The 25,065-nt window shown below is 43.7% G+C and overlaps 1 protein-coding gene across 3 annotated transcripts in view; it reads left to right on the forward strand.

Moving 5' to 3' along the window:
• The window catches only part of Zc3h12c (zinc finger CCCH-type containing 12C), a 42,530-nt gene extending 30,725 nt beyond the window's left edge, over positions 1-11,805 (forward strand). For all 3 annotated transcript variants that reach the window (XM_048343795.1, XM_048343797.1, XM_048343796.1), the window contains exons 3-6: positions 2,921-3,060; positions 5,229-5,463; positions 6,980-7,086; positions 7,752-11,805. In XM_048343795.1, the coding sequence (XP_048199752.1) occupies positions 2,921-3,060; positions 5,229-5,463; positions 6,980-7,086; positions 7,752-9,151 (1,882 nt within the window). In that variant the 3' untranslated portion in view covers positions 9,152-11,805. The remainder of the gene's footprint in view (positions 1-2,920; positions 3,061-5,228; positions 5,464-6,979; positions 7,087-7,751) is intronic.
• The last annotated feature ends 13,260 nt before the right edge of the window (positions 11,806-25,065 follow it).

A 25,065-nucleotide genomic window follows, 5' to 3' on the forward strand; every position in this document is an offset into this window, starting at 1 on the left:
TGTGGCTCAAATGGTAGAGTGGAGGTGTGGCTCAAATGGTAGAGTGCTACCCCTGGCCAATATAATCCCAGGGGACAGAGCTCAGGCCCTGAGTTCAAGCTCTAAAACCAGCACACAAAAGAAAAGAAAAAAAAGATGTCAATTAATTTTGCCCAGTCCTGTATGCATTGTGGTAATATGCTGTGGCCAAGGACTTTTATCATGACCCAGATTCCTGACATTTGTCAGAATCTATTCTGTGGCTTGGTAGACAGCTAATGAGACAGCTAATATTATGAAGTTCTCACGTGTTCTGAAAAGGCATTCTCTGCTTTTTGTGCCGGATTTGCCTGCATGTTTCTTTATACCATTCATGCGCCACCCCATCTTCCACCCTATTGCCTGTTTTCTCCCCTTGTGAGGAGCTGAGGATGAGAACAGCCTTTATTATCGGGATCACGGGAAACAGTTCTGTTTTAGCACCTAAGGACCGTGCATCCCATAATGGTATGCAACCTACTGGTTACACATAGATTTTGAAAGCTCTTTAGAGGGCTGGGAATATGGCCTAGTGCTAGAGTGCTTGCCTTGCATACGTGAAGCCCTGGGTTCAATTCCTCAGTACCACATATACAGAAAATGGCCAGAAGTGGCGCTGTGGCTCAAGTGGCAGAGTGCTACCCTTGAGCAAAAAGAAGCCAGGGACAGTGCTCAGGCCCTGAGTCCAAGCCAGGACTGGCAAAGAAAAATAAAATTCTTTAGGCAAAAGCAGTATTCTTCTACTTCTAGAGTAAGTAAAAGGGACAGTGGTCCTTCCCAAATTAAGTCACCACAGGAGGAATCTGCCAGGAGGAATCTGCAGGTGCAGCCTGCCTTTAGAGCCAGAGCAGTGGTCAGCTTTTGACGAGCTAAACATCACCAGTTTACTAGTAAGCAAAACAAAATCCAATGGATTTCAAAGCACTGGTGTGAAGGGATAATATAGTGAGGGGTTTAGCCAGTTGGGTGTATTGGGCAATACTTGCTAAAAATGTTCTCTCAAGAGAGATTGTCATGCTCTCTACTCTTCAGTAGACTGATTCAATTTCAGTATTTCCAGGAAAGGTGATGTCACATTGTGCCTTTGACTGGGGCATGGGTGTGCTGGTGGGAAGGCCTTCTCACCTAGAAACCGTCACTTTACCTCGCCCTTTCTTTCTTCGTGTCACTTTCAAAACTGCCAGGGTACTTGATTTCCCCTGCCCTGAACCATGGGCGGGCGGGCGGGCGGGTCTGTGCCACAGTGCACAATCTCCACATCCTTGTAAATAGCCCTCTCAGAAGCAGATAACGCTATTTGTTTTGTATTTTAAAAATGATAATGATCCGTTAAATGGTTCTAGGGCTTTCCTGGGGCTTGGCTACAATATATTAATCTGTATAATGTTTGATTTATACTGAAAGTTAGCAAAACCTTTTCAATAACATTGCATATGCATATATAATGCATGTTTTATATATAGTATTGATTTTATAGCAGATATATATGTATTGTATGTATATGAGTATATGTACACTATTCATTGGTATGTAATATATATAGTATTTGTTTTAAAATATTATGTGTGTAATGTATGTATATGTATGCCTGTACATGTGCATGTATGGGCACATGTGTATAGATATATGCACACTGTGCATTATACAGGCATCCACACATATACATATGAGAGGTGGAATGCTCAGAAATCAAAGTGTAAAGAAAGGCAAGGGATTGTGTTGAAAGTAGGCAAGCTTCTTCTGAATTACTTGGTTAAGTGTATTAGCAGAGGCTGGCGTGCAGGAAACGCTTGCTGAGTGACTCCTCTAAGCTGGGCGTTGGTTTTCATTCTCTGTTGGCCCTAACACCGCTAATCTGCTGTGAATGCCTCTCTGTATCTCTACTCATATCTGTGAACAGAACGAGGTGGCTTTCGAAGTGTCTGTTATGTGGGATTGAGCATTGCGAATATGCTTTCTCTCAGAGGGAGCCTGTGCTATGGGATTCTTCGCTGGTCACCTGTCAACTTTGTGTGTGACTTAGTCACTGCATTGAAATACACACACAAAACCTCTTGAAAAGGCAAAGGTTTTAGAAAAGCTCAAGTACTGATTTCCGCTGTTTTACAAAATTTTTCTCTAAATGTGTGATTCCTTTTTTGTAAGATTTGAATTTGTATCTGTGTATGTATAAATTCTAATCTTAAAAATATGTATGGATATATATGTGTGTATATAGTCTTTTCAAGCATTTGTACAAAGAGGTTTCAATTCAATATATCAATTTGTAAGTGCAATACACCATAATCCGTGCCACCCCGCCCATCCCCCTAAGTGTCTGGCTCTATTTTTACCTATCTAAATTGAATACTATGTCTGCATTTGCCCACCCTTCCTTTCTCCATTTGTCCTCTTTCCCTGTTCTTGACCACCTCCCTCCCTTCTGATAGCATGTTTCAACTTTTGGTATTCATGTCCTGTCTCTTTCCCTGTCAGGATGGAAGAGTTTGTATCTTCCTGACTAGTTATCAGCCTTTACAACTTTACATTTGAAAACTCACAATCTCTATTCTGTAAACAATAATCCTTTCCATTGTCTTATTTTTTTCTTCCCCCTTCACAGTTTTTTATTGTTGTTGTTGGTAGTGGTGGTGGTTGTGGGGTTTGAACTCTGGGCTTAGGTGCTGTCCCTCTTCAGTTCAAGGCTAACGCTCTACCACTTGAGCCACAGTGCCTCTTCTCCTTCACAGGTTTTGATTTTCAACTGTCACCTTTATTTTTCTCTGACCTTTGCAACTTCTTCTCAGATTTCAGCCCTCTTGTTAACTGTTGTCATTATGTGATCAACCTGTTCTTATAACCTTGAATTAGTGAAATCAAATTAAGTTCTGTGGGTGTTAAACCTTCTAAAATAATCTTTCAGCCATGGAAACAAAGAAGTCTTTTCCTGCCGAGGAATAAAATTGGCAGTGGATTGGTTTTTGGACAGAGGCCACAAAGATATCACTGTTTTTGTTCCTGCCTGGAGGAAAGAGCAGTCGCGTCCTGATGCTGTCATCACAGGTGAGCTGCTCTTCCTAACTTGTGCATAACACCTGGGTACCTACCTGTCCCCCTCGGGCAGTCTATTCTTGGTACTCAATCTGTGTGGCTGCCCTAGACTCTAGGCTGGGTCATTGCAGTTACCTTGGATTTTGAAAATGATCGAATCAACTTCATGAAACTCATCTTTGCTACATCTGGTCACGTTTTTTCATTATGTGGACTTCACGTTCTATAAAATTCTGACATTGAGAAGCAAGCTACGAGTCACAAGACCTGTGTTGGCTTTGCTGCTCACTAGCTCCAGGACTCTGGGTGACATACCCCACCTCTTTGGACCCCACTTTTTTCATATACTTTCTCAAGTTAGACTCAGTGGCCAGCATGGTTACAGGTCAAAAGGATCTGTGAGAGACGGGGTGTATACTATCCATTCAAGGAAGAGGAGATGGCATTTCCCAAGAATGGACTGCTATTTTCCCTATTTGGTATTTATTTTTATTTTGTTGGCAATATTAGGGCGTAAGCTTAGGGTCTTGCACTTATTAGGCAGGCACTCTGCTACTACGGTGGCGGCGGTGGTGGTGGTGGTGGTGGTGGTTTTCTTGGTGCTGATAACTGGGGTTTGAACTCAGGGCCTCATCTTCTCACTTGGTTGGTTGTTTTTTTTCTGCTTAAAGCTGGCACCTTACCACTTGAGCCACATCTCCACATTGGAGTTTTTGGTGGTTAGTTGGAAATGAGTGTCATAGACTCTGCTGCTGAACGTTTGGCTTAATTTCTGTGATTCAGTAAACCACTTCGCACCTCCAAAATTACCAAACACTGTGAGAAACCTAGAGGAAGGGAATGACAGAACTTGTCATGTCCAAAACGAATGAGATCACTGCCTTGAACACCAAGGAAAGAATTCTCTTAAAACTAGTCTGCAATTATTAAGTCATTGTTGAATACAGTGAATCAGCAAGAAATGGTAGAGCCCAAAGCCATGGACCTATTTTAGCCTGTATAAAAATGGAAAGAGCTTTCCAACTGTCATACCATAATAATCTTTAGAGTTATTTTATATTCTTACAATGCTTGGGGAATCGTGGGTGGTATGTCATAAAGGAAACTACAAAAGAAAAGACAGAGACCAAGTGTGGTTGTGTATACTTGAAATTCCAGTATTGGGGAGGTGGAAAATGGGACATTTGAAAGTTCAACACCAGCCTGGGCTACACAATGAGATCATCTCAGGAAGAAGGGAGGGAAGGAGGGAGGGAGGGAGAGAGGGGGGGGGAGGGAGGGAGGGAGTTAAATACCTATGGTACTTTACTAAAGAACTGAAAAGATAACATGCTAGGCCTCAAGAACGCCTAACAGAATGCAGTGTGCTTTGTAAAATGCTAGGACTATATTTCAAAGGATTGGTTTCTTTCCCAGTGTAATCATTTTTTGACTAAAGCCCCCAACCCCATGATACCGGATAATCTTTTACTGCACCAATTAAAGAAAAAAAACATATTGATGTAAAAACATACCAAAGTGGGGTCTGGGAATATGGCTTAGCAGTAAAGTGCTTGCCTAGCATGCATGAAGCACTGGGTTCGATTCCTCAGCACCACATAAAAATAAAAGGCCGGAAGTAGTGCTGTGGCTCAAGAGGTAGAGTGCTAACCTTGAGCAAAAAGAAGCCAGGGACAGTCCTTGAGTCCTTGCTCAGGCCTTGAGTCCCCAGGACCTTCCCTACTCCTTCCCTCCTTCCCTGCTCTCCTTCCTTCTTCCTGTCTTTTTGAGATGATCTCATCATGTAGCCCAGGTTGGTCTTGAACTTTCAAATGTCCTCTTTTCCACCTCCCCAGTGAATTAGTGGAAGACTTCTGAGTAAATGTCTTTAAGAAACTCATGGATTTGTTCATTCCACAGACATGTAGTAACTACTGCATCAGCGCCCTTCCTCAAAATTATTAACAAGGAAATACACAACATGTACTCTTGGGTGTTTTTTTTTAACTTTTAAAAACCTCTCTTAGTGAAATTTCTGAAAGACAACCTATTGAGAATTCCAAACTATGCCACATCTCTAAACTATATCATATTCTCTCCATGATAATGTCTGTCCTCGCTCGTTTAAAAAAAAACAACTCAACATTGTGTGAAAGTCGCCATATGTCATTTATGAAAGTCAGCCGGTGTGATTCTTGCAGATCAGGAAATCTTACGCAAGTTAGAGAAGGAGAAGATCTTGGTGTTCACGCCATCGCGGCGAGTCCAGGGAAGGAGAGTGGTTTGCTATGATGACAGGTTCATCGTGAAACTGGCTTTTGAGTCCGATGGCATCATTGTCTCCAATGACAACTACAGGGATTTGGCCAATGAGAAACCAGAATGGAAGAAGTTCATAGACGAACGGTTATTAATGTATTCCTTCGTCAATGACAAGTAAGTAGACCAGCAATTGCTTCCTTCACGACCCATCTATTCTTGCTAGATGCGACAGAACCCTTCTGTTTTTGCCTCTCCCCTGTCATAAGTTCCTCTCAGCACCTGATTTCCCCGCGACAAGAAGGAAGTTTGTTTCTCTGTGACCTATATGAGCTCTGTGCCCTTCCTGGAAACCAAATATGCACCTGAGGCAAAGGAGGGTTCTTAGATGGGGAGCCCTATAAAGGAGGGTTCTTAGACCGGGAGACCTGTTATAGCTGGTAGAAAAACTCCCATCTTTGCCTCAACAAAATGCCTTCCAAAATGAACTTAGCTTCCTAATTGGACAAGCTTTGAAAGTTTTATCAGCGTAGACACTCGTGATCATATGTCCAAGATGATAAATGGACAACTGGCCTGAATGACCCCGTGTCACATTATCTAGAAAGACATAGGAAAGCTGGGTCGGCACCTAGTCAGAAAGGCAGACAAAACCTAAAAAGCCTTATTTTTCTCACTTGTTTAACTCACAAAAATATTCTATGTATGCCATATGCTATTAAAGATGTATGTAAACTAATGTACTAATGTAGCAAACAGTAGCAGAAGCTTCAAGATATGTTTACTCTTTCAACCCAATAATCTTATGTCTTCAAATGTATAATGAGGAGACAAGAAAGACCGAATGTGTTCCCGACTGTATTATTTGCAATTGCAAGTATTCAAAAGCAGCTAAACGTCTAGTAGAGAAGCCAGTCAAGTTACAATGCATGTCTTCTGGAATATTATTCTGTTTTTCAGAATTACTATGACAGTTGCTAAAGAAACACGGAAAATATTTTTGTTAGCAGTGAAAGAAGACAAATCATAAAACATAAACAAACAAAATAATTGTGGGATTGAATGACTTTGTCTCCTATCTTTTCACTTTTAATGTTACCAATACTGTTTTATTTGTTTGCATGGTTTTGTGCTTGTACTGGGGCTTGAACTCAGGGCCTCTTATCTCTTGCTCTTTGTTGCTCACAGCTGACACTCTTCTACTTGAATGACGTGTCCAGACAGGCAGTTGGTTGGTTAATCAGTTATGGAATCTCCAAGTCTTTTCTGCTCAGGCTTGCTTAGAACCACAGTCAGCTCTTAGCCTTCTTAGTCACTAGGATTACAGGCATAAGCCATCAGTACCTGGCTATTGTGATTATTTTCCAAAACTCTTACAAGATCCTATGACTTAAAGGCTGAGAAAATTAATTAGGACATGCTAGACTCAAAACCTGTTTGAATTCGTGTTAATTTAAATAGGTATACGTGTGTGGATTGAATAAAAATGTGTTCAGCTTAAAACATTTTGTTATTCACAATGTTTTCATAGAAAAAGGAAAATTTGGTTTTCACCTGTCATTGGTGAATCAAAAGCATTGGATTAAAATGTCAAGAGAAAATACCATAGAGGAAATAAAATGTTTGTATTCTACCTTTAGAATTAAATAACCAGCTTCTTACTTAGGTGTCTCTTTGTTTATCTCCATGCTAGGTTCATGCCTCCTGATGACCCTCTGGGCAGGCACGGCCCAAGCCTGGACAACTTTCTGAGAAAGAAACCCATCGTTCCTGAACACAAAAAGCAGCCTTGTCCTTATGGTAATTAAAAATAAACAACAAATCCTCATTATTTGCCTTTAGACCACAATACATTTTTTGTTGTTTTGTTGGTCATGGCGCTTGAACTCTGAGCCTGGGCGCTGCTGTCCCTGAGCTCTTCAGCTCAAGGCTAGTGCTCTACCACGTGAGTCACAGCGCCACTTCCGGTTTTCTGGTGGTTAATCAGAGATAAGAGTCTCACAAACTTTCCTGCCCAGGCTGGCTTTGCACCGTGATCCTCAGATTTCAGCCTCCTGAATAGCTAGGATGACAGGAGTGAGCCACGGGTACCCGGCTAGACCCCCAATATATTGTTAATAAAAATATCATAATAAAAACAAACATCTTAAAATTTGGAGTGGCATATTATGTGGTGCTTTGAAATTGAAGAACATATCCTGTCCATGGGAAAGAATGATTTTATACCTCTTCATGTTGAATTTATATTCATTAAAAACATGGTGTAGTAACTAGAAACCCTGGAGGTGACCATTCACCGTTCAGCCAACTTTCTTGGGTCCATTGTCTAGAGTCAGGAACAGAGGTACATTTAACAACTACATCTCCCCTCTCTGTCGCTCTTTCTTGAGTTAAAATGGTGCCACAGCGACTTAGCAGTATCCAATGGTATGTTCCTTAGCCTAACTAACTTTCCCTCTCCGTAGGAAAGAAGTGCACCTATGGGCATAAGTGCAAATATTACCATCCGGAAAGGGGCAGTCAGCCTCAGCGATCAGTGGCTGATGAACTTCGCGCCATGTCTAGAAACACAGCAGCCAAAACTGCCACTGAAGGAGGGCTGGTGAAAAGCAACAGTGTCCCTTGTAGCACGAAGACAGACAGTACTTCCGACATGAAGCGAGGGGCTCCAAAGAGGCAGTCTGATCCAAGCATAAGGACTCAAGTCTACCAAGACCTAGAAGAAAAGCTTCCCACCAAAAACAAGTTGGAAACCAGGTCCGTCCCTTCCTTAGTTAGCATTCCGGCTCCTCCTACTACCAAACCCCAAAGCACTACATCTCTAAGCAATGGCCTTCCATCTGGAGTGCATTTCCCACCTCAGGATCAAAGACCACAGGGACAATATCCTCCACTGATGATGGCAACCAAAAATCATGGAACGCCAATGCCTTATGAACAGTACCCCAAATGTGACTCACCCGTTGACATTGGGTATTACTCCATGTTGAACGCGTATTCAAATCTGAGTATCTCAGGCCCACGAAGTCCTGAAAGGCGTTTCTCCTTAGACACAGATTACCGAGTGAGTTCCGTGGCCTCGGACTGCAGCAGTGAAGGGAGTATGAGCTGCGGGAGCAGTGACTCCTACGCGGGGTACAACGACCGCTCCTACGTCAGCTCTCCCGACCCGCAGCTGGAAGAGAGTCTGAAGTGTCAACACATGCACCCTCACAGCCGCCTTAATTCCCAGCCCTTCTTGCAGAATTTCCACGACCCCTTAACCAGAGTGCAGAGTTACAGTCATGAAGAACCAAAGTTCCATCACAAGCCTCCCCTCCCGCATCTGGCCGCGCACCTGCAGCATCCAGCTGTGGGCGCCCGGTCCAGCTGCCCCGGGGATTACCCCTCGCCACCCACTTCCACCCACTCGAAGGCACCGCACCTAGGGAGGTCTTTGGTGGCCACTAGAATAGACAGCATTTCCGATTCTCGACTCTATGACAGCTCTCCTTCAAGACAAAGAAAGCCCTACTCCCGCCAGGAGGGGCTGGGAAGCTGGGATAGGCCGAGTTACGGGATGGATGCCTATGGGTATCGGCAGACTTACTCCTTACCTGATAACGCCACTCCACCCTGCTACGAGCAGTTCACCTTCCAGAGCCTACCTGAGCAGCCAGAGCCCAACACCTGGCGAGTCCCATACTGTGGAATGCCACCCGACCCTCCCAGGTACCTGGACAACCGAGAGAAGATTTATATCAACTTGTGTAACATCTTCCCACCCGACCTTGTAAGACTGGTCATGAAAAGGAACCCTCACATGACAGATGCTCAGCAGCTGGCCGCAGCTATTTTAGTGGAGAAATCCCAGCTGGGTTATTGAAAGATGATGCGTCTTTGTGGTGTTGAGTGGGTGGGTTTTTCTTTGTTGTTGTTGTTGTGTGAGTGTGTGTGTGTGTGTGTGTGTGTGTGTGTGTGTGTGTGTGTGGTGGTTGTTGTTCAGCTCAAATGCTGAGGAAGGTTTGCTACAATAGCACACGTGATCTCCTTCTCAGCAAGGAGATTATATAGTATCCATTTATGTGAAATACTGTATCATGGAATCTGTATGTCTAGCCCCACTTGGTAGAAGATTAGCCAATTGCTTTACATTCAAACTTTTTTTTTTTAAAGTTTCCTTTTTAAAGCGATATCCTTGGCTGGAAAATGTTTCCAGTTTGATTTCCTGGATGTATCTGTGATCTTTGATATTAATCTTTGGTGCATCAGGGGTTTATATGCAGCACTTTTTATGCCTGTTTCATGTTTTATTAACTTGGTGTTTTGTCTATCTAAATTGCAAGCAATTACAATACCTTCAGAATGTGGGACATTTGACTAGACCTAGCAAACTGTTTTTTCAAGCCAAGCTTAACTAGAATCTTTTACAGCTTTTTAAGTTATTTTTTGGGGGGGTGGGAGGGAGTGGGCTTCTTTGTGCTATAATCATTATTTATAGAAACAAAGATATACTACAGCACTGACTTTATATTTGAAACAAAAATGTAAGTTACCAGTTTATGTTAAAAATGGGTAACAGTATATACTAGAATGATTTACAATATGGCACTTTTTTATTGTTTTATTTTTTATTTTCTTTTTTTGCTGTTGAGAAATTAGTTAATTTAATATGGCCAATTTGAAAGAAAGCAGATGCAATCAATGGGAAACACTGTTTCCATTTGGGGGGGTTTTGTTTTGAATGAATAAGGCAATAGCCGGAACTTGAGAGGCAGGCACATTCTGACTGGCCCGTGGCGTGCTTTCGGGCAGCCAACATGGAAACAGCTCCTAGATTTCCATCCACTTGTATTTTTAATGTCTTGTCTTTTTGTTTGGGGGGCACAATAATACTGGATAAATAAGTTTCCACAGTACTTGCCTGTTTTTAATGAATCTAATTATTCTCAATGCAACTTTTATATTTAATATACTCTAGCTTTCCTGCTATTTATCAAGGCTGGCCTGAGGTGGGTTTTGTGTGTGTGTGTGTGTGTGTGTGTGTGTGTGTGTGTGTGTGTGTGTAGGACATGCCACATTTCTTGATATACTGCACTATAGAAATGGCAATGGAGGAGCTGTAAATTGGTAACTTAAATTTTTTTTGTAACATATTGTATATTTTCCATTTTCCTGAAGGTAGTTCTTTTTTTGTGTGGGGGAGGGGGGCCTGTTATATTATTAAGGCCAGACTCTTGCCATAAATAGTGTAGTTTTAGATACAGACTAAAGTCTGTTCTAGTTTTAGCAAGGGATATTTCTGGTTTCTAAGTCATGGGTCTTGCTTAACCATGATTGCGTTTCTGAGGATTAGAAAGTGGATTCCACAGTCTGTGGCCGACAGTCGTGTGATTGACGTAACTTGACTTTTCCCTCTAGAGTCTGAACTTGACTTAGCACGTCAGACACACTCATCTCTGTCTCTGCAGTCTTCTTGGAGCCCAGAGGTACAGTTTGAAGTAAAACCCTGCAAAACCAGAAAGTACCTTTTACTGTTGATACAAATTGTATCTTTTTAACAATAAGAACTATTTTGATTTGTAGATCTAGTTCAAAACACAAATGTGTAACTACAATTAGAGTTTTGGGCAACATTTTATCCCTTATTTAAATACCAAATTTTTCAAGTAAAAGGAAAAAAAATTGAAGTCTAGAATAGGGTAGAAAATAAAAAGTAACAATTAAGGTAAAATAAACGTGTCTGTCTTAGTTTTATAGAATATATTGAAACAAATTACAGAAATTTATTGGCATTTCCTTTCTTCTAAAACTTTTAACCTAGTGTGAACTGAACGTAAAAATAAACACGTAAATAAAGGTAAAATGCTGCCTGAAAATAATGTCCAAGCATCTTTGACTAGAATAACATTTCTACTACTTGTGCCACACTGTGTGTTGCATCAAGTAGGATTTGGGTATACCGTAAATGCTTCTAAAAGGCATTGTGCATATTGACATATCCAATAATCTGAACCATGTTCAGCAAACTTAATTCAGGAGAGTGAAGTCCGACACCATTTCCGCTGTCGTGTTTGGCAGGAGGAGGCCATGCCTACCCTTCTGAGTGGGGGCTTGGGGGTGGGGAGAGTGACCCCCCCACACACACCTGTGGAGTGTCCTCTCTCGCCTTGTCCTTAGCTGTAGAACAAGTCTAAAATAATAGAAAGGCTGAGTGAGTGCCAAGAATAGGGTTTCAGATGTGTAGGTTAGGTACCTTTGGTTTTAGTCATTCTGCTAAGACTTTGTAGTAGGAAATTCTTTTTGAAATCGTGCATGGGAGCTTGGCTTCCGCGTTGCTTTGGTTTAGCATTTGAGTGATTTGAAAGTGGCTGGATGTAATGAAATTGTCGCACATCGGATCTTCTTAGGTGAAAACAATAGGACTTTTTGAAATGTTTTGTAAGCTGGCGTATTTGTGGTTGATTTGGGAAAAGTATCCCCTGTCTACTACTCCAGAGAGTAGTGAATGAAGAAGGAGCAGTTTTTTTTTTTTTTTAAGCAAGAGGACAACCTGTCCACCCCCCTTTTCTTTTGCCACATTAAAGCTTAAGCCTTTATAGCTTAAAAGGCCATGGCTGCCCGACTTTAGGTACAGCCCATCTTGCTGCTCTAAAGCAGAAAGCGTTTTTTTTAAGTCTCTTATTCGATTAAATCCAGTCACCTACCTTCCTTTTTAGTCCGATCTTCCTAATTCCTAATCCCTGTCTGCCAGACTTGCTAATAAATAACCAGAAAGTCATGTTTTAATAAGTAGTGCAAATGGCGGACACCGGTGGCTTGTACTTCCCTTGGGAAGCAGCTAATCCAGCTCGTTACCTCTGTTTCTCACTCCTGAGGGAAGAGTGCACAACCGGCCCAATACCGGCCCTTCCTATTTCCTCCTTCCTTGCATGCCATACAAGACATTTCCAGTCTTGTTTTTATGATCTCTGTCTCCTCACGTGAACCTAAACAGTACACGGTCACTAGTATTCCATATCTGAGACTGGTGACAACTTGAACTTGGTGTTTTCTGAAAAGGCATTTCTGAGACTGTGTAATATAATAGTGTTTTGATATAGCCACACATAAATATTTCTTCTGAAGTATTAGAAATAGAGAGGGGCTCCTTTGAATGGCTCACATTTCCCTCATGGAATTGTTTCTTGGGGCTGTGGACCACACGGCTGGGGCTGGGTGGGCAGGGATAAGATTTCGAACCACTTCCACGGGACACAGCTCTTGGCTGCTGCTTTGTTTCCCTTGGTAGCTTTGTTTTGATTTCCCTTTCTTGAGATGGAGGTCACATAACATCCCTGGTTCTCAGCCATGTAACGTGGACAGCTTCATGACAAGCGTACTCAGAGCCATGCCCCGACACTCGCAAGCAACTTTAGGCCAATCCATCACCCTAAAGAGAAGGCTTGTTCCCCTCAGCAGCCCAGCTGTTGTAGGCTACTGCTGACTCATTTTCTGTTTCTGTGGAGATTTCCCGTGGTGGGCCCTTGCCCAGAAACAGATTCATTCAGTGGCTAGGCATTGGTGATGGATACCTTCAGATTTAGTCTCTAGGCCCTGATTTCAAAAAGGTGGCTCGAGAACTTGGAGTCACTCAGTTCCCCCCACATACACACCACGCATTTTGGCCTTGTTCCTGTGGGAGGGAACTGGACCCCACGGGACCTGGGGAATGGCGTGGAGTTAACTTGGCTGCCTCTCTCTCCCCCCTCCACCCCCCGCCCCCGCCCCGGGTCCAGCCTCCCTGCTTTGCACTAAGATCTGTCCCATGAAGGAGAGCTGATCCTAGTGAGAACTGCTGCTGGATATGAGGTGCTTTGTGTGGGGCCTTCCAAAACATTTGGGGTCACTGTGAAAGTCAACCCCTGCCTGAGACTTTTGTGCTGAGAAGGCGAGGCCTGGTGTGGGTGAGATCTTGCCTGGTAGACCCAGGCTGGGTGTTTGCATGGCAGGGTTGGCGGGGAGGGGGCTACTGGTGAGGACTCTAGCAAAGGTTCCACTCAGGAAGCTTTCCTGGGCAGGAAGGCCTTTGTCAGGTGAAGCTCATGGTCAGCCGGTTGTGGTGAGACAAAATCAGCTTGGTTTTGCCTAAAAAATTGGTTTGGTATTTATTCATTCCCCACTTCCTAGGCCTGTCCAGTGTGTGATGTTACAACATAAGTCATTTAGTCAACAAGCTTTAACTTTAAGTAGACTAGCTACTGGATCCAGGGATCTGTAGGACTGAAGATATTCCTGTCTTCAAGAAGCTGAAACTCTTATTCCTCCTCACCTCCCTGACCCAGTACTTTTCCTAGTATTTGATAATTTGATAATAGAAGGGGTAATTTTTTAATGCATTTAAAAAAAAACCTTCCAATAGTGTTGATTATACAAATTATTTAACGTGTCTTTTATGGATGTATCTATATGCATATAAACAATAATATATTTATAAAACAAATATTCTTTATGTTGTAGTTCTTAGTTTGTGAAAGATGAGAGGATGGATTTGGAGAAAGAAGAGAGAGAGAACGTATGTGTGGGTGGGTGAGTGTAAAAAAAACTAATTTTTTTCTCCCTAATTTAATGATATCTGCTCTACTGGATGTTTGGGTTTGTTATTCTATTTTCTATTCAAGATAAAACAAGATATTCAGTTTTCTGACCCTTCTGTTGGTGTATGTTTCTTTCTTTCTTTTTTTCCCAGTGTTCTAATTCTTGGAGAATTCCTGATTAACCTAAAGGCAAACAGAACCTCACTAGAGATGAGAACTCAAAACAAATGGAGCACATACACACACATCTGTTACACTAGGGGAAAGCTGAATGCTAAGGCAAAGCCTCTTACCTTGGTGAAAGAGAAACCCTGTAACAGAGATGAAGGCAAACTTTTCCTGGGAAGGATCACATAGTAAATAGTTCAGGTTCGGTCCCTTAAAATCTGCTCGTCTCTGCCTTTGTAGCATAGACCAGCCATCGACAATATGGAAATGAAAGTGTGGCTATGTTCCAATCAAACTTTATTTGTGAAATCAAGCAACAGGCCAAGAACTTTGGCCTATTGGCCATTCCTTCTCCTTGAGGGAGAAAACAAGGAGATTGAGAGAACAATCCGATAGTAATTGATGTCCTTCTGAAGGTAATCTGAGACAGTAAAACACCTTAATGCATTTCCAGTTTTAGCCATTCACACCCATTATTTGAGATATTTCTTGGATTTTCCCTTTGGAAAACAATCTGTAAGAAGATATTTTAAGATGGGCACTGGTGGCTCACACCTGTAATCCTAGCTACTTAGGAGGCTGAGATCTGAGGATCACGGTTCAAAGCCAGTTGGGGCAGGAAAGTCCCTGTAAGACTTCATTTCCAATTAACCACTCAAAAACCAGAAGTGGAGCTGTAGTTCAAAGTTGGAAGAGTGGCTGGGAATATGGCCTAGTGGTAAAGTGCTCGTCTTGTATACATGAAGCCCTGGGTTTGATTCCTCAGCACCATGTATATAGAAAAAGCCAGAACTGGCGCTGTGGCTCAAGTGGTAGAGTGCTAGCCTTGAGCAAAAAGAAGCCAGGGACAGCACTCAGGCCCTGAGTTCAAGCCCCAAGACTGGCAAAAAAAAAGTTGGGAGGAGTGTTAGCCTTGAGAAAAAAATGCTCAGGGACAGTGCCCAGGCCCTGAGTTCAAGCTCTATGACTGACCAAAAAAAAAAAAAAGGTATTTTTAATAAATATTGAATTTTTCCCCCATGAATTTTGCATTTCTAAACAGGAACCCTTTACCTGTCTTCTGTGTTTTTCAGTGGCCTTATGGACCAGAGTAAAATCTGTATCTTTGGAAAATTGGCCTCTAATGAGCCACATTTTTTTTTTAAGACTTGAATTTACCAGTTACATTTTGCCATTGGTTTTGTCTTCTACTGTGTGACAGATCTGTCCTCCTTTAAAATGGTTGTATAGGAAATGCCAATGCTGGAATTTCACCAAATTTAGCTATTTTTTTCTCTGTAAAATTAAACATTGTAACTGGTATCACTATAGCTCAAATATGAGTGTATGTTACCTGGTGAGTCTGAAAAGCTGTGTATTTCTGCTTTCCATGTCTAAATGCTTAATAGAGATAATGTTTAGGTACCTTAGGGGACGGTTGGTGATGATAATGTTCTGAATGCATTGGAAGTCCACACTTGTGAACACTTTCCTCCAGATGCTTCTACACGGAGTGAAGCAGTAGCCGCCGTCGGCATAAGAACATTTCATAGTTGTGAATCTTGCCATCCACTCCAGTAGTGATACTTTCTTTAAAATTGGAATCTAGCTTTAAGAATGTTTCTCATACTTTCCCCCTCTCTTGACTGTTTTCTGTTAACTGTTGATCCTGTAGAAAACAAGACTGATGTATTCCAAGTGGCTTTTCCAAATGAAGATCTTTTATCTTTCAGATTAAAAAAAAATGATTTCAAGTTTTGATCATGTAGCAGTAGAAAATGTCAGTACATGTTCTTGGTTTTATTGAAAGAAAATTGTAAGGCTTTATTTTTTAAATCATGTACTAAATTTCCTGCCCAGCTATTTCAGGTGAACAAGAAAATATGAACCATAAAAGCTTCTGCTACCTTCCTTCCTAGAAGGAATTTCTGTCACAAAAGAAAACAACATTGGGCAGTAATAATTTGTTGTTTTTTTATATAAAGAGTATGTATGGTAGGGATTTCCTTTGGGTCATTTAAATTATACATTTTCTACATGATCTACAATACCACCCAACACACAAACTTGTGCAGATACACAGTTGCAGATATGTAAGTGTCCCAGGTTACCGGTCTGCTTTTCCTTTGTAGATTTTATTCTCCCAAGTCATGGTTGTATAGGCTAGTAGTTCATTCAGTAAACTTACAAAACAATGTAAAAAGTAAGCAATGGATGTGCTGAAAGCATCTACCTGATACCTATGATAACGGTCTCTGTTCTCTGGGTTTGTGTAGTAGAATTCTTAGAATTCCAAGAGCAGTATTTTAGAATGAACTAGAAATCCATATCTAAAACAAGCCCATGACTCTGTCACTGGGGGAGGAAATGAAAATAGTCCTACTTTTTTTTTTCTGGTAGCTTAGTTTTGCTTCATGAAGAAATGGATCTCCTTTGGCAGCATAGATGCAAAATAAATAAAAGCCTTTTCTCTCCCCGTGGCTCATCTGGTGGTGAATGACGGGAGTATTGTGTAGAATGAGCCAGTATCGATGTAAATGTTAGAGCCGACATTACTGCCTATGGAAACTGAAATTAAAGGTCAGCAGTGACCAGTCATCATGTAAGAGATGGTGAGTGTTTCCTTTCTAATATGTCCCAAGCGTGTGTGTGATTGGTGGTAACGTGATCCACTGTCCGGCGAAGATGGAGTGACTGTACGGACTTCAGCCCGTGGGTTTACAAGAAGTGCAATAATGATCGCAAGAAAGGTCCTCCTGGCAAGACTCCTCTTGCTGAGCTGGGCGGACCAGCCTGTACATCTACTATGAGCACCAACATGGCCGGAGTCACAATGGGCGCTTGACTCCTAGAACCACATTCCTGTAGTTGGCCTGAAATCTACAGGGCAACATAGCCAACATGAGTAAGGCATTTTTAGAATACACAGAACAGATCTTAGAAATAGGATCTCTGTCGCTCCCCCTTTCTTTCTCTGCCATTGTTGAAGCTCAAACTCAAGGTCTTACACTCCTGCTTGGCTTTTTTGCACCACTTGACCCATGCCTCCACTTTCAGGCCCTTTGCCAGCGAATTGAAGATGAAGCTCTTAGAAGTGTCTGCCTGGGACTGGCTTTGAACTGGGATCCTCAGAGCTCAGTCTCCTAAGTAGTTAGGGCTACAGGCATGAGCCACCAGTGTCCAGTGAGTTGTAGTTGAAACAGAAAGGCCTAGACTCACTGTGAGGAAATGTCCTGAGAAAAATACCTCCACAGATTGGCAGAAATCATAAGTGGCCGTCAGGTGCTCATGCTCTGTAAATTCATGCCCAGCCCTGCATGTTTCACTATGGTAATAGAGGCCACATGCACATGTGTGCGCATGCGTACACACACACACACACACACACACACACACACACATTGTAGAATCTGGGCAAGTCATCTTGCAGAACCATTGAAGCTCACGTTTTCACCAGTATGTGGTGGGATGGTAGCAGTCAGAGCATGTCAAGGACAGATGCAAATAAATTGAATTCTCCATGTGCCCCTTTCTTGCTGACGTGAAGCCATCGCTTTACCCTCACTGTTCTAGAAAGCACTGTCTTCCTGACCCAGTGTTGTAATTTCCCTCAGTTGCAATTCTGTTTTCAGACAGAGTTAAAACGAGACACTCTAATGAGCTCCATGAATTAGCATCCCTGTGTCTCAGATCCATGCGTAAGTACTAGTTGGTTTCAGAAAGCAAGATTTTCTTCTACATTTCAGACCTTTGCTTATTTTTTCCCTTAAAATTGCCACTTACCATTGTTAAGTATTCCTTTCTCCCCTCTTCCCCCACTTAATTGTCTTAACTTAAGCCCAGCTGTCTCACTGGGATCTTATTCTGTCTGTCAGCCATGGGACTATTGGTGCAGAGATGAGGCGGTCAGAGAACTCAGCAAATCCAAAAGAAAGAAGCCTTGGGTGGGCGGGGCTCACAGCCAGCACTTCCTTTCTCCCAAGACCATTGTCTAAAAAGCTAATACACACTGATGAATTAAGTAAATGGATGGGAAGGGAATGTAAGAAGCAATAAACTCAGGTGCTGTTTTGGACTAAATGTTTGATCCATGTTTATAAGGCTGTGTATATGTGCATGCGTGCGTGCGTGCGTGCGTGCGTGTGTGTGTGTGTGTGCTGACACTTGTCTCTGAGCTTTTTTTGTACCTGAGCTTTTTTGCGCTAGGCTAGCACTTTACCCCTTGAGCTATATACAGCTCTACTTCTGACTTTCTGCTAGTACATTGGAGGTAAAGAGTCCCACAGATTTTCCTGCCCCCAGCTGACTTTGAATCCTGATCCTCAGATCTCAGGTTCCTGAGTAGCTGGATGACAGGCATGAGCCATCAGCTTTGGTGTCCTTTGAGAGGCTTCCTTTCGCTTTCAGTCTCCAGCCCTTCTCACTAGCAACACCTTTTCTGTGGAAGCAGCTGCCTGTTGCATGAATTCAGCCAGAGATTAGAGATAAGAATATTTAATGAGCGGGCCAAATACATCCCCTTCCCAGCTTTCTAAAAGAACTCAGTGAGAGCCTGAAAGAATAGGAAATACAAGGTTCAAATACATTTCCCCACCCTGGTCCAAAGCGGGTCACAGTGTGCATAGAAGCACCCCTCCCAGCTCATGGGGGGCCCGACAGACTGAAGGCTTTCCTCTGTCTCAGCCCTCAATGCTCTTCTCCCCCTCCAATTTCCAAGGATGTAATTATCATGCATTTGAATAATTGTTTCAAATATGCATGTGAAAAGACTAAAGAAGATGGCAAATATAATTTGGTAACTACATGAAAAGCTATTCAAGAAAGTCCAGAAGAGATGTATGGGTGGTTTTCTTTTTTTCCTGTGTATGTTACCAAATTAACAAGACAAGGACAAAGCTGCACATTGTGCCACAGAACACAATACGGGTTTCGATGAATGCGGCAAATTCTCCATGGAAAACAGCGTGAGGCATTATGCCTCTAGTCCAAGTTCAACTGCATGGCTGTGCTAAGCACAATCAGAGGGAGGTGTTGCTGGAGACTGGAGAGGGACTCGTGGGCCCAGGATTCAGGGTGTCCGTGAAGAACATCAGCACCAGGTTATGACATTCCAGCACCCACATACCCACACCCCATCAGCTCTTGCTTCCCAATTCAGCCTGCTTCAGAGACACAGAGAACACCCATCAAGCAGTGGATAGATGCTGGTACAGAAAGAATAAGAAGAGCAAATCCTTATCTTCAAGCTCTGCTCTTTCCTCAGGAAACCAACGATGTACCCCAACTTTGAGAAGGGTACACATATGGGACGGTTGCAATGAGGAGGAGACTGCAATGATCCACCCTGAATGGGCTTTCATCTGGACCAACTCACAGGGCGAAAGCCAGGGAAGTGGTGTGAGCCACAGCTCCGAAGTGGAATCAAACTAGGGTTTTTGTTTTACCTTTTGGTTTGTTCAGGACAAAGGGTTGAGCCCATGGTGGTTATTTAGGCTATAGCACTGGAGAATCCAGCACCTGGCCCTGAGCAGCCTCCCAGCCAGCGCCCATTGCTGCTACTGTGCTTATCTCTGGAACATGGCAGCCTCACCTCCCTCCCTCCAGGCCCTCCAAACCCGCTCTCCACCACACAGACGGAATTGCTTCTTTTCAAGTGAATAGGGACGGACACTCCCACAGGCCCCCTCCAGAATGCTTTATTTGCTAGGTGCCTGTGCTGCTTTGGATTTAGTTCTTTAAAGAGAGCTACCCAGAAGCCCGGCACTGGTGCCTCACACCTGTCCTCCTAGCGACTCAGAAGGATGAGGTCTGAGAATCACCGCTTAAAGCAAGCAGCTTGGGCAGAAAATTTGGGGAACCACCAGAAAAGCGGAAGTGGTGCTGTGGCTCAAAGTGGTAGAGCACTGGCCTTGAGCGAAGAAAGCTCAGGGACAGTGCCTAGGCCCTGAGGTCAAGCCCCATGACCAACCAAAAAGGAAAGAAGGAGAAAGGAGGGAGGGAGGGAGGGAGGGAGGGAAAGAGGGAGGGAGGAAAGGAGGAAGGAAAAGGGAGGGAGGGAAGGAGGGAAAGAAGGAGGGAGGGAGGGAGAGAAGGAGGGAGGGAGAGAGAGAAGGAGGGAGGGAGAGAGAGAAGGAGGGAGGGAGAAAGAAAGAAGAAAGCTACCCAGTAGCAAAACAAAGTCACACGTGTAGTTGTGTCTTGGCTTTCCGTCCTCCCCATGGTGCTCTGTCCCTGCTGGTGCAGCAGCAACTCAGGGAGGGCAAAGACCCCATTAAATCGCTCACAGAAAGCAAGTGTCTGTGTCAGTCAGGGCAGTCAGAGCCTTAGAGGGAATGGTAAGAGATGGGGCATGCCATGCAGCCCTGCTCCTTCACCTGGTGCTCAGAACTTGCACCAGGATACCTTTTGCTGTCCTGGGACAGGAACTGGGTACCTGGCACTTGGGCTCATTGGCTAGCACTCTACCAACTGAGCCCTGCCCTCGTTCTGCCTGGAAAGCGCATTCTGAGTTCTGACAGCTGTCCCTCAGGACAGGACACAGGAACAGCATTGCTCTGATGATCACTGACACCAAAAAGCAGCCATAAGCAAGCCCTGACCATCGATAGATATTATTGGGGAAACAAAAAGAATAAAAAGATAATATTTGGGCAAGTCTTGTAGATAATTCATTCTTTAGCAGGTGGAGAAAATAAAACCCAGAGAGGATGTGTGACACAACAGAAACATAGTCAAATCTGACTAGAATATTCTCCATTTTCCATCAGTGTTACTCTTGGAGCAGAGTACCCAAATGGGAAATAGCACTGACTCTGACTGGCTAATTTGGGTTACTTTCACCTTGTTTCAACAGTCAACCAGAGGGAAAATAAAGAAAAAACACTGACAGAGAAATACACGGGATGCAAGAGGGCTCAGAACAGCATGCAGGGCCCCCCCCCCCCCCCCGGTTCCTCTCAGAGGTGCCCTGTGCATTTCTTCTGGTCATTTGCCTATTGAAGGGGCCAGGGCCTCAGGCCACAGTTGAGCCTGACTTTACTTCCACCCCCACTGCTTTCTCTTACATGCACAACCTGCCTGCCTGGAACAACCTAAGACCTATGGTCAAGCAAGGTAGTAGGTTGGATGGAGGGCCGTGCTGCTATCAGCAATTCTCTTCTGTTTTAAGATGCTTTCCAGAGTCCTGGCCTCCGACTGCTAGCTACCAGAACCATACAGTCTGAAGTCAAAATGACTCCAAGCATGCCCTTGGATGCCCAGCGTTGAACAGACTATTATTAATAAAAAGGAAAGAGCCCATGTGAGTGTCCAAGTCAGAGGTACAGGGGGCGGGGAGTAATACCTGGCCCAGATAATTTAAGAACCAAAGCCAACTACTGGTGGCTCACACTTGTCACCCTAGCTACTGGGGAGGCTGAGATCTGAGGATCACAGATCAAAGCCAGTCTGGGCAGCAAAGTCTGGGAGACTCTTATCTCTAATGAACCACCAGAAAATAGAAAGTAGTGCTGTGGCTTAGAGTGGTAGAGCACTCGCCTTGAGCAACAGAACACAGGGACAGCGACCAGGCCCTGAGTTCAAGCACCAAGATGGACAAAAAAAAAAAAAAAAAAAAAAAAGCCCATGAATGCTCTGCTTTGGGTTTGTTTCCCTTCAACATTTCTTGTACTGGAAGCTCAGTCACCAGCAAGGTAGTAGAGGTAGAGAGGCACCTTTAAGAGGTAGAGAATGGTGAGGTCACGGAGCTCCGCCCTTGGAAAGGTTAAGTACTTCTGTGGTGGCTTGTGGCTGAGTATGGATACAGAAGATGCTCGTGGGTCCATTGCCAGGACCACAGAGCCTTGATGGGCTTTCCAGCCGACAAATTGTAAGCCAAACAAGTCTCTTTGCTTTTATAAAGTACCTGTGGCCAATAATCTGTTACAACCACACAACGAGGCCTTATCCATTGACCCAACGTTCTCTGTGCTCTAGAAAATTAAAACAAAACAAAAAGACAGGTGTAGAAATGAAAGTGCAGAGAAAGTAAATGACTTGCCCTAAGTTATACAGCAGAAAAAAAATGGTAGAATTTAAGAATGTGCCTCATTTCAGAAGGATGGTGGGTACAGCCTTTGGAAACTAAGACGTTAGATTTGTCGCTGAGGGGATTCCGTGACTGGTTTTGAGTGTGGAGTGGAGTGGGTGGAAATCAGAGCTCGAGGGATGAGTGAGGGGCAGGAGGCCCCTGAAAAGGCCTCTGATTTGGGGGTGCTGCAGGTGTCCTCCTGAGAGCCTTGCCTAACTGTAATCAAAATGGAGCACTTGACCCAGGAAAGCCCCAGCGTGCTGAGTCCAGGCAGGTGCAAAGGAGAAGCATCGCACGGTCCACTTTGGGTGAAGGCCATTTTGAGGCCTTCTTGTGCTTCTTGAGTCAAAGAAACCAGACACTTGACCCGCACAGGCTGGACAATTTCACAAATAGAACTCAAGCCAGGTGATACTAATGTACCCAGTTAGAATTCAGGGCTTGGTATACCCTTGTGGGGGGAGAGAGCCTGGGGCCTGAGAAACGCAACAGCACCTGGGACAGGTGTATTGAGTTTCTGGGGATTTGTCAAGCTGTTAGTCTGTGAATGTTTGTCTTTTTACATTTCAATGGAAAGAAGGCTCATGAAACCGGTCTGTCTTGCAAAGCTGCTGTGTGTCTGTGTTGACAAGGTGTGTTGGAAGGGTACAGGCATCTCTTAGAGTCTGTTTTGAAAATGGCCATTTCAGGACAGAAGCGCCGAGGACATTATCTTGGGTTCTACTTGGAACGGAAATGAGTTTAATCCCCAAGCAAGGCCGTGGACTAGAAGAGGGTATTTATTGATTTGTTACGACTTAGTCATACTGACCAAGGAATGTTTGCCAGCTCAGTTTAACAAAGGTCACCCCGCTGACTCAGACATCCTTGAGAACATTGGGTGCCTGTGCAATCTGCGGGGACAATAAATAACACGTGTCTCAGACAAGCGTTCCTGAGCCTGCATTGGGAAGCCTCAGTCTCACCTCCTCCACCCCCGAACTTTCTAGAAGTATACTGTGTTTTCACAGTGTTGTTATTGGGGATTGAGCCCAGGTCTACACTATTGAGCCTATGGTCTACATCTGAAGCCACACACCCCCAGGCCTACAAATGCAGATTCTTTCCTGTATGTTGGGGGGTGGGAGATTGGGTCTTGAACTCAGGGCCTGAGTACTGTCCTTTAGCTTTTTCTGCTCAAAGCTGATGCTCTGCCACTTGAGCCACAACTCTGCTTCCAGCTTTGTAGTTGTCGATGGGTGATAAGAATCTCACGGCCTTGGGGCTGGGGATATGGCCTAGTGGCAAGAGAGCTTGCCTCGTATACATGAGGCCCTGGGTTCGATTCCCCAGCACCACATATACAGAAAACGGCCAGAAGTGGCGTTGTGGCTCAAGTGGCAGAGTGCTAGCCTTGAGCAAAAAGAAGCCAGGGACAGTGCTCAGGCCCTGAGTCCAAGGCCCAGGACTGGCCAAAAAAAAAAAAAAAAGAATCTCATGGCCTTTCCTGCCTCGGCTGACTTTGAACTGTGATCCTCAGATCCCAGCTTCCTCAGTAACTAGGATTACAGGCAGACACCACTGGTAGCCATGTTAGAAACGCAGATTCTTGAGCCCTAGCTCTGACCTACTCACCTAGAAACTGGGAGTGGGACCTAGTATCTGTTTTCCAAGCCTCCCAGGTGATTCCTATGCATGTTCAATGAGGGCCACTGCGCTGAATCAATTAAGAAATAAAACAATGACGAGGCAGGTGAAGGCTGTGGGAATCATGGTGTTGATGCTAAAGCTAGAGCATGTGGAATGATGTGAGTTATAAGTGATTAGAAATGATCAGCCCTCTTCCCCTTTGAGTCAGGTGCAGCTTTGCTCTTACACAACTAAAGATGGGTTGGACCAAACCAGATGCCCTGGGGGGTTAGTTACAAGGCGGGTACTCGAGTTGCTCTGGCAGGCCTGGTGAATGGAGAGTTGATACAGTGCTCTCTTCTGAGCCCGCAACGCCCTGCCTGTCTGTCCCAATGACAAGCTTCAAGTCTTTCTTCTTCTGCAGAAGAGAGCCACCAAGAAATTCCAGCCATGGGAGGTGAAAAGTCTCCTCAGAAAGGTTTTGATGTGCGATGCTTTGACTTGTCTGTACTTGTAGCAGTGACATTCTTAGTATGTGAACCCCAAAGCTCTTTACTCCCTTCTGCCTCTCGCTTGCCCATTTCTACCCTCCCACGAGCTTCTCCGTAGTTTTGAAAATGGACTCCCTTCATTCCTGCTCCCAAGGCCAGACTACAAACAAACAGAAGGAATCCTTGGAAGTTTAGATGTTGAAATTAGTTTTTTTTAGTCGTTTTCTTGAAAGTTGTAAGTAAAAATTATATATTTTGTTTCCACTGTGACATTTTTATCATTGATAACTTTTTTCCTTTATACTCTTGCTTTTCATTTTTTTGTGTTGCCATACAATGTTGTTTAATCCCTCTAAATGAATATTTTTGATTTGTCAATGTAATTATGTAATAAGGGCTTTGGTTTTGCTGGCCTTATTATTTAAGCGTATCTGTTCATCCTTCAGAAAAAAAGGATACAGCAAGAGGAAGCCGGCTAAGCCCTTCTCGGCTCCATCCGCCCCTTTCACTGGAGTGAATGCTGCAACCAACGAGCTAAGCCCATGCCCAGGTTTATTAAACGAAGGCTGCAAATCGAGGTTTTCCATAGCTTTTTTTTTTTTTTTTTTTGGCAGTACTGGCTTGAACTCAAGGCCTGAGCACTGTCCCTGGCTTCTTTTTGCTCAAGGCTAGCACTCTACCACTTGAGCCACGGTGCCACATCTGGCTCTTTCTATATGTGTGGTGTTGAAGAATTGAACCCAGGGCTTCATGTATATGAGGCAAGCACTCTTCCACTAGGCCATATTCCCAGCCCCTCTCCACAGTTTCCGATAGGTAGTTCTCTCTTGTGAAGAACACCTCTTGTTGCAGAATAGCCAGAAGTAATGGATAATTTGTTCCATCTCTACAAATATTCCCCTGTATCATA

This window comes from Perognathus longimembris, chromosome 3 (genome assembly GCF_023159225.1).
Source record: "Perognathus longimembris pacificus isolate PPM17 chromosome 3, ASM2315922v1, whole genome shotgun sequence".
Taxonomy (NCBI): domain Eukaryota; kingdom Metazoa; phylum Chordata; class Mammalia; order Rodentia; family Heteromyidae; genus Perognathus; species Perognathus longimembris.